The 9,245-nt window shown below is 43.8% G+C and overlaps 1 protein-coding gene across 1 annotated transcript; it reads left to right on the forward strand.

The window, feature by feature from the left end:
- Nucleotides 1-64: 64 nt before the first annotated feature.
- Lsm3 (LSM3 homolog, U6 small nuclear RNA and mRNA degradation associated) lies at nucleotides 65-8,809 on the forward strand. Its single transcript, XM_041642222.1, has 4 exons — nucleotides 65-193; nucleotides 2,616-2,726; nucleotides 5,287-5,382; nucleotides 8,442-8,809. The coding sequence occupies exons 1-4, from the start codon at nucleotides 173-175 to the stop codon at nucleotides 8,520-8,522; spliced, it is 309 nt and encodes a 102-aa protein (XP_041498156.1). The 5' UTR covers nucleotides 65-172; the 3' UTR covers nucleotides 8,523-8,809.
- Nucleotides 8,810-9,245: the final 436 nt, after the last annotated feature.

A 9,245-nucleotide genomic window follows, 5' to 3' on the forward strand; every position in this document is an offset into this window, starting at 1 on the left:
CCGCACCCCCTAACGAGGGTTGGACCACGCCCTCCGAAGAAGCTCCGCCCCCATGTAAACTACAGGGGCGCAAAGGGACAAAAATAATACGCGTCTACTTCCAGTGAGTGGAAGCCTTGCGTTTCTGAGCGCCTGATCTCGCGAGAGGTGGAAAGGGCGCAGCGTTTGAAACATGGCGGACGACGTAGATCAGGTAAGTTTCTTGAGGCGTTCGTGGAGGAAGCGCTTCCCGGCTCGGTTTGCTTTTTCAACGCTCACCGAGAAGTGGACCGTTGCTTCCCCCCCCCCCCCCCCTCGAGTAACCACGGCCTTCCGTAGCCGCGCCTGCTCCTTAAACTTTGCAGGCCCAGAGCTTTTTCAACCCGCCTATCTGCCCATCGCGCTCGTCGGCGGCTTGTATCTGTAAAATGCAGACGGCTCTCGATGCCCAACAGAAAGTGTGATGTAGTAATTGCACAGGCAGTGGAGTGTGTTATGAGGGAGGCCAGATAAAAGGTGCATTTAGTTTACGAGATAGAGAAACAGGTAGAGATGTAGTATGAAGAAAACAAGCCAAGATCGGGGACACAGGACAACGGACGGGCCTATAGGCCTCTTCACCTACTCTCTCCTACTCCCTAGGTATCTATGGAGTTTTCCGACCACAAAAATGACTTGCACTCCCACACACGAACACACCCCACACTCCCCCAACCCCTACTGTTTCTCTTCACAGCATGTTATTTTAAACATATTTCTTTACTTAATATGATTCTTCCACAACTAGAATGCAAGTTCTTTAATAGGGATGGGAGTGTGTGTGCCGGAGAGATGGTTTAGGGTTTAAGAGCACTTGTTGACTCTGGTTGGGTACCAGCACCCCCAATGCATCTTAACTCCAGTTGCTGGGGATCTGGCCTCTGCTACAGAGCACTGTGTGCATGTGGCACACATACATACAGGCAAAAATCTCACGTATGAGATCAAAATGAAGCTTTAAAAAAAGGTTTTTCTGTGTTTATTTTTTTTTCCTTAGGTTTAGAACAGTGCTGGGAGCACTCAGCAGGTCTTTGTTGAGGGAATAAACCCAATGTTCAGGGGAAGCTTCTTTGAAAAGGCAGTATTGAAAGCTGCAGGGTGAAAACGATTGACAGTGGGCATTCTGGACTGAAGAGGGCTGTCATGGGGATGCTTTCATTGGTTTACTATGTATTTATTTCCCTTTCTCCATACTAGAATGAGCTTCACTGAGGGGGCTATGACTTGTGTATCGTTGTAATCCAGTGGTTGGTTGTCTTTGGTTCTTAACAAAAGCCTGCTGAACTAAGGGGAAAGGAGGGAGGAAAGAAAGTACCACTTAAGATCTAGGGTGCTTGTGTAGGGGAGGTGGGGGTTGCTTATTTCCTGTCATCCAGCCTCTTATAGCTACACAGTCTGCCATCTTCAGTCAACTCTCACTGGCCCCAGGTACTCACTGGAGAAGCTTATTGAATAGCTTTAGTAACTCTTAATGGCTGGAACCATCTTTTCCACATAGCTGATTCCAAGTCATCCGGGTTCTAACCTTTGAAACTTGTCCCAGCCCTTCTTGAAGAGTAATTCTGAGCTATTATTCCTTTGAAATGACTGACCACGAAAAATAGCATTCTTAAATCTTGAAACAAGCAAGCGATTATGTTAAGTATAAGAATTGCAGGTGCTGGAGCGGTACTGGTGAGACAGCAGGTAAAAGCGCTTGCAGTTTACTAGCCTGACAAACTGAGTTCAGTCCCTGGAACCCACAGAGGAGGGCTAGAACTTTAGGCTTGAATGCCAATAACACGCGCGCACACACATACACAAACATACACACACATAAAAAAATCCAGAAGGGATTCACACCTGTAATCCCAACATTTGGGAGGATGAGACAGGAGACTTGCTGCACATCAAAGGCTGTCATGGGGCATCATGTCTCTTTAAAAAAAAGTAATGAAGGTCGTCATTAATAAGTATTTCTTTTTTACATAAGGCCTTTAAGTCTTCTGAGGGAAAGATGTGGCCTCCCCAGTTTGCAAATGAGGAATCTGAAACAAGATATGACACGATTTTTAATCCCTGTTCAAAAGAGCCAGATCAGAGCCTGGAGTTGAACACGGGCTGCCTGACTCCAAGTCAATTCTTTCAGCCTCTGTACTATACTACTTGCTAGATAGGTTCATCTTGTTACCCTTTTGGCGCCTTAAACTCAACCTGCTTTGTACTGGCTCCAAGCTCTGTCAGATCTTTTTATTAGTGTGTGAATAGGTATTGCAGGTGTGTCTTTCAGTGATTAAATTAATAAAAGATAAAACTAAGGTCCTTAAGTGGGACTCTAATACTTTGGATTTTGAGGAAGTTCAGTCATGATCATTTTGTTGTTTAACTCCTTCCCACATAGTACTTTGACCCTCTTTTACATAGCATTGAGGCACCATTCTAAGCTTCCAAATGTCATTTAAACCTGATATTAGTATTGAAGTCATTGTTTTCTGCATTAGCAAATTAGTCTAAGGCATAGACAGGCTAAGTGACTTGCCTTTGGTTGTCCTGCTCCCAGTGATTGAAACACCACACTGCCTCTGGCCATCCATTACTAAGCCCTCTTCTTCCATCAGCAACAGACCACCAATACTGTAGAGGAGCCCCTGGATCTCATCAGGCTCAGTTTGGATGAGCGAATTTATGTGAAGATGAGAAACGACAGAGAGCTTCGAGGCAGATTACATGTAAGTCGGTTAAATTATCTCAAAACCAGTTGTTTCCCTGTCGTCCCTTCCTACTTCCTTACAGATTTAAGAACTGCAGCACATGCATACTGTTTTGAATAATACAGTTTCTTTTGGGAGTTGAAAAATCTTGACAATAGGAATATCCTTTATTCATTTTTAAAGTATGTTTTCCTTAGCCAGAATGTTATGAGGGAATACGTGCATGCATGTGTGCATGTGTACCCGTGCTTATAGAGACCAGAACTGGGCATCAGATCCCCTGGAGCTGGAGTTACAGATATGATACGGGTGATACGGATCCTTTGCAAGAATAGCCAATGCTCTTAACATGAGCATCTCTCCAACCCTATAGAACATTTATCTCCTTCAATTTTTTCTTCTTACTTATGAATAAACTTATTTGTCCCTTTTGTTTTAGACAAGGTTTTGCCATGCCGCCCAACTAACTTTAAACTCAAGATCCTCCTGCGTACATCTCCTTAGAGCTAGGATTAAAGACATTCTTGACTACCATTCTTGGCTTTGTTCTCTGTTCTTAAAGGTTATTGGGCAGGGTGTTGTTTTTTTTTTGTTGTTGTTGTTTTGTTTTTAGTTATTGACATCTAAAACCATTTTGTTATGAAAAAAATTTTTTAACATATTAGAGATACAGTAAGAGTGCTTGCCTAGCATGGGGCAAAGCCCCTAGCACTACAAAAGGTGTTAAACAGCATAGAAATCTGTAGAATTCAAAGTGAAATCCTATTCGCTATGAATGACCACTATCCAAAGTTGAGTACATAGTCTTCCAGATCTTCTCTGCATGTGTATATACTGTTTGTGTTTAAAGGGGGGTATGTGGCATGTGCCCATAATTCTAGTACTTAGATGACTGAGACAAGAAGATCATTTGTTTGAGGCCAGTATAGACTACCTAGTGAAAACCTGTCTAGAAAGGCTTTATATACATATTTTTAATGCCTTTTCCACCTGATTTTTTTTTTTTTTGGTGGAATGATTACACAGCTGCTGACTGCATAGGATTCTACGTAAGGCAGCAGTCACATTTTTCTTTTATTCCCCAGCTATAAAACTTTATTAGGTACTTTCGTATATTATTGCTTGTGCACACTTATGATTTCTGTGGAATTGGTCCTGTTAAGTGACATCATTGTGAATTTATTTTGTCTCAACTTGTTAGTTTCCTCAGGACTATTGGCTTACAGCACAGAATTGAACAAGCCTTCTTAGATCAGGCTTAGAAATAGCCCTGTGCTGTCAGTGACAGAGCCGCTAGGCAGTTGCCCTTCATCCTCGCTCTCAGAAACTGTGATGATTCCTTCCCTGGAACCTGAGGAAAAAGAACCTCGGGCTGGGAAGGAAATCGGGTCACTAATCTACAAGCTTCCTTGAGAAACAGTGGTGTCCATGTGATGAGAAAAGTGGAATGGAGCTAAAATACATGGGTCTTTGGCACATGGAATGACACTCCAGGCCAGACCAGTCACCTTGAACTTGGAGGCATCTTGAGCTCTTTCTTCTGTACTAAATGGCCCACCTTTCTGTTTGCTTCCTGCTCTCAGCTGAACATCTTGCTCATTTGTGTAGCTGTCAAGCAGTTCCTTCCCAACATGGCTATTAGGCTATTTTTACCTTGGTATGGGCAGGCAAACCACTTAGCACTTCGTTAGAAGAACATGTAAGTGGGTTCTGAACAGGCCCCAGGAGGTCTACCGTTTAGTAAAAGGAATGAACTTGGGAGTTTGCACTGAATACTGTGCTCCCAGTCCTTTCTGGATGAGCCAATTGAGCCCAAAGCACATTGAGATCTGGACAGGTTATAAATGGGCAAAGTAGAGGTGGGAAAGATGGTCACTGTGTAAAGTGTAAGGCCTGGAATTCAGATCCTCAGCACCTGTGGAAACACCAGGTGGGTATGGTGGGTGGCTTACCTGTAACCCCAGCCTCTGGAGGCAAAGATAGGATCCCTGAGCAATTTGACTAGCTAGCTTGTCAGCAAGCTCTGTGTTCAAGTGAAAGACATGACCTGGGTACATAAGGTGGAGAGCAACTTAGGAAGACATTCAGTGGCAGCCTCTGGCGTCCACACACGTGTGAACATGCACATACACATGTACACCACACTCAAGCATGTCCACAAAAATAGGCCAATTTTTGCTCTACCTGTATCATTTTTGTGAGGGTCACTGACATTGTCCTTGCTGGAGAACTACAGTGCCCTCACATGTTGACAAACTTTATGTTGCTTACTATCCTTGAAGGAAGTCTGGCAAACAAAGAATTTGCTATTTTTCATAATAAACTGTTGTGAATGGTAAGACTTACTTGGTTAACAAGTATAGTAAGTACTTAAGAAGTAATTTCAAGTTATTTTGAGTGGATTCATTTTTGATCATAAGCAGTGTTCTCACTGGGAATGGCTTGTAATGACACGACAAACTAGCAGAGAGAGACTGTTATTTGCATGTAGAAGTTTTGGGTATAAGTATTAAACATGTTGCTTATAATCCACTTGCATCTTTTGAGTCCTGTTCCTTTTTCTCAAATCTCACTTCAGGCTTATGATCAACATTTAAATATGATCCTGGGAGATGTGGAAGAAACTGTGACAACAATAGAGATTGATGAAGAGACGTATGAGGAGATATATAAAGTAAGTCCTGCAGGTCTTCTCTTGACAGTGTCAGAGCTCATTGTGCAGCAACTTAACACATATTTATGTGTTAGCACCTGCTTAGGGACTGTTGATAGAGTAGAGTAAGTAAAGCAAGGGTTTTAGAGCCACACAACCTTTTTTTAACACTGATCTTAAAGACAGCGTTTATTGCCAAAGCCCTTTCCTACATGGGTAGGAACATGCTGCGTAACTTACAGGCAGCTCAATGGGTTAGAGAGTGTCCTTTCCAGTCAACTGAGTTGGTCTGAGCCTTGCTCAGACTACTGGGATTAAAAGCTTGTGCCACCACCCCCACCAGCCCACGAATAAAATTGTTTCTTTTCTTTTTTAAAATTTGTTTTATGATGCTGGATTGTGGTGGTGGTACTGGCACACCTTTAATCCAAGCAATCAAGAAGGAAAGGCAGGCAGATCTCTGCGAGTTTAAGGACAGCCTGGTCTACAGAGCAAGTTCTAGGACAGCCAGGGCTACAAAGAGAAACCCTGTCTCGGGAGAAAAAAAGGGTTTGTTTGTTTTTTTGTATATATGCATGGATATCTGCATATATGTCTGTGTATTACATGCATGCCTGGTCTCTGAGGAGGCCAGAAGGGGGCATCAGGTCCCTTGGAACTGTTCGTACAGTTGTGAGCCACCATGTGAGTGCTGGGTATTGAACCTGGGTTATCTCTGGAAGAGCAGCCACTCTCTAAACTACTGAGCCATCTCTTCATCCCCTACAATAGTTGTTATATTGTGTTGTGTGTGTTTCTGCTACAGACACAGGCAAGACAGACTGTCTGCAGTCCATTTCATGCAGCAGTGTGGAGAGCAGTGCCTTGCTGTCTTGTATGTTCTCATTACCTTTGAAATGGGAAACCAAACAACAGCCTCCCCTTGGACCATTGTTTGTTTTGCCCTCTCTCAGTTGACATAACTAGTGAATAACAACATTCCCAAAACAGGAAGGTCTATGGACCACTGGGATTCCCTGAGGTTTTTCCCACAGCGTGCATCATTAACTCCTAAGTGACTGGATTGATACCAGCTTGCCAATAGGAAGGCAAAAGAGTTAGCCCTGTTCTCGCTCCACCGCAGAGTATTGCTTTTGCTGATTGGTGAAGCTCTGTTATTTACCTCTAGCCCACGTTCCCTGCTGTCCATCGTGTTTACCGCCTTCTCTCACCAAACAGCCCACAGTGTGGCACACTGCCTGGCTTCTTGTGGTGATGCTGTGCTCTTTGGAGCAGAACCTTCTTGCTCCTCATCATGAAGCACCAGTTCTCACGTAATCACAGACCTGCTGGAAATTGAGGAGACTGCATCGCTATCAGACCACCCTGATTAACCCTCACCTGGGCTTGAGCAGGCTGCATGGTCTTTGCCTGAGGACAAGGTATTTTTACCAGGCCTTGTCCCTCTTTTTTCTTTTTCTTTTTCTTTTTTTTTTTTTTTTTGGTTGGGCTTAAAAGCACCTGGCATAGTTGTTTTTGTCTGCCTGCTAACTAGCCAGTTCTTGCCTGGTCTCATCCTGTACTTTCCTGCTGAGTGCATCTGTTACACCATGGCACTTATTAACACTTGGCTTTTTCGAGCCTTTGTCCCCAGAGTCTGCAGGTTTGGGAGGCCTTTTGGCTGCTCCTAAGTTCTGCCTAACATTTTGCCAGGCAAAATAATGACTCCAGGTTGTGTTTGTTGACTGCCCAAATCTCAATCACTAAGCCTTGATGGTTGCATTCCATTTGTGCTCACAGGAGTGCATAGAAGCAGGTGTGATGGCTGGGCACACTGGAGTCTGAGTCCCTGCCTACAGGTCAACACAGCGGCATTCTTTCAGGTGCTGCTAACTTGGGGACATCAACTTCTGCCTTCCTATTCTTGAGATCTCAGACTTCCCATTGGCATTTAGAGGAAGCCCAGGCTAAAATCCAGTTGTAGCTGAGGATGTAACTCAGTAAAGCATTTACTTAGAATGTTCAAGAGTAGCTGGCGGTGGTGACGTATAGCACCCCGGAAGCAGAGGCAAGTGGATCTCTGAGTTTTAGGCCAGCCTGGTCTTCAGAGCGTGTTCCAGTACAGCCAGAGCTACACAGAGAGACCCTGTCTTGAAAAACAACAACAACAAAATATGTACAAGAGCTCAATCCCCAGCACCCACTCCCCCCAAATCAACCCAAACCGGATAAAATGGCATACACCTATAGTCACAGCATCTGGACTGGAGAGATGGCTCAGAGGCCAGGAGCACTTGCTTCTTCACAGTCTCTTTCCATAACACAGGCTGTCTTGGAAATGGACCATGAAACCAAGTTGGACTTGAACTTGAACCATTGGTGACTTACCTGCCTCACCCTTTTCTATCCTGGTATTACAATCATGAGCCACAATGTCTGACTTGTTTTTATTTTACATTTATTCATTTATTTCCTAAATTTTAAAAAAGATTTATTTATTTTTTAGTTAGTTAGTTAGTTATTATGTACACAGTATTCTACCTGCATGTACACTATAGGCCAGAAGCTAATTATGGATGGTTGTAAGCCACCATATGGTTGCTGGGAATTGAACTCTTAACCACTGAGCCATCTCTCCAGCCCCTATTTCCTAATTTTTATGTATCTGTGAATTCATGTGTGTTATGTACATATAGGAGCCATAAGAGGGCACTTAACACACAAATAAAGTAAAAATAAATCTCTAAAAAAGTAATAGGACTGAAGAGATGGCTCAGCTGTTAAAGGCTAGGCTCACAACCAAAAAAATATTTTAAAAAAGTAATAATCCCAGCACTCAAAGTTGAAGTGTGAGGATTAGAAGTTTCAGACTAACATTGAGTGAGGTCCCCCCATTCCCCTCCCCCCCCAAAAAAAACAGAAAAATGCTCTCCTTTGTGTCCAGGTCTGATTGCAAAGGAACCTTGGAAGATTCTAAGAGTACATGGGAAGAGGAGAATGGGTCTGAGTGTATAGTGATGTTCTCTGCTGCAGTCATCCAGGGAACAGGAGTGCTCAGACTGTTTGACCTTATTGTTTTTCTCTCCTGTTGTCTCTTGCAGTCAACAAAACGGAACATCCCCATGCTCTTCGTCCGGGGAGATGGTGTTGTTCTAGTTGCCCCTCCATTGAGAGTCGGCTGAGACAGAAGAGGATCCTGTGTAGGAAATGGAGACTTTGCCTCTTGAGATGTACAGAACACTCACAGAGAGAAGCTCACATGCATTCTGATATCAGAAATGACCCAAGGATCCCTCCACCCTCAAGGAAGTTCATTTCCGAGTAACTTATAGCCTCTCAGCTAAATCCCATGTTCCTTTTCTCCTGTCAGTGTCGCCAGCCTCCTCGCTCTTCAGGAGTTGTTTGCCCATTGTTCTTGGAGTTACTTTCAGGTTGTTTTCTTTAAATTAAATTTGATGTCCCTTTTTTATTTTTATTTTTTTAATGTGTCTTGTGGATTCTCGAGCTTTTATTTGGTATGTGCAGCATACTCTCCCATGTCTAGGGCGCCAAGTTTAACATGAGAAAGGAAAGTTTGGCCATTCTGGCCCCTGCCTTCATCTGAGGAAGAGCTGCACCAGCAGATCCGGGACAAGGAGGTCATTGCCAGTAGCCTCTCCTATCTCCGGGCTGTAAGAGCTCAACCCCATTGAGAACCAGGCCAGAGGGGAGGGGGCGAGTGACCTCAAACCTGCCAGGAGGACACAATACATAACTTCTGTGACTGAAGAAATTATCTTCCACTCGTGGATCACAGGCTGCCAGTGACAAGGACCTGATGAGGCTGAAAGCAAAGTTACTTCCATTCTGGCTTCAGCCAGCCAGCACTTCACATGAAATCACAAAAACACTTAGAATCAACACCT

Source organism: Microtus oregoni, unplaced genomic scaffold (assembly GCF_018167655.1).
Source record: "Microtus oregoni isolate MIOR12 unplaced genomic scaffold, Mior012 000002F_ref0000024, whole genome shotgun sequence".
Lineage (NCBI taxonomy): Eukaryota > Metazoa > Chordata > Mammalia > Rodentia > Cricetidae > Microtus > Microtus oregoni.

What these genes read in the sequence shown, in the direction of transcription:
- Lsm3 (XM_041642222.1), top strand. Translation starts at nt 173, where the DNA reads ATGGCGGACGACGTAGATCAG. An exon ending in TGGCGGACGACGTAGATCAG is followed by an intron (nt 194 to 2,615) that starts GTAAGTTTCTTG and finishes TTCTTCCATCAG; the next exon opens with CAACAGACCACCAATACTGT. An exon ending in AGCTTCGAGGCAGATTACAT is followed by an intron (nt 2,727 to 5,286) that starts GTAAGTCGGTTA and finishes ATCTCACTTCAG; the next exon opens with GCTTATGATCAACATTTAAA.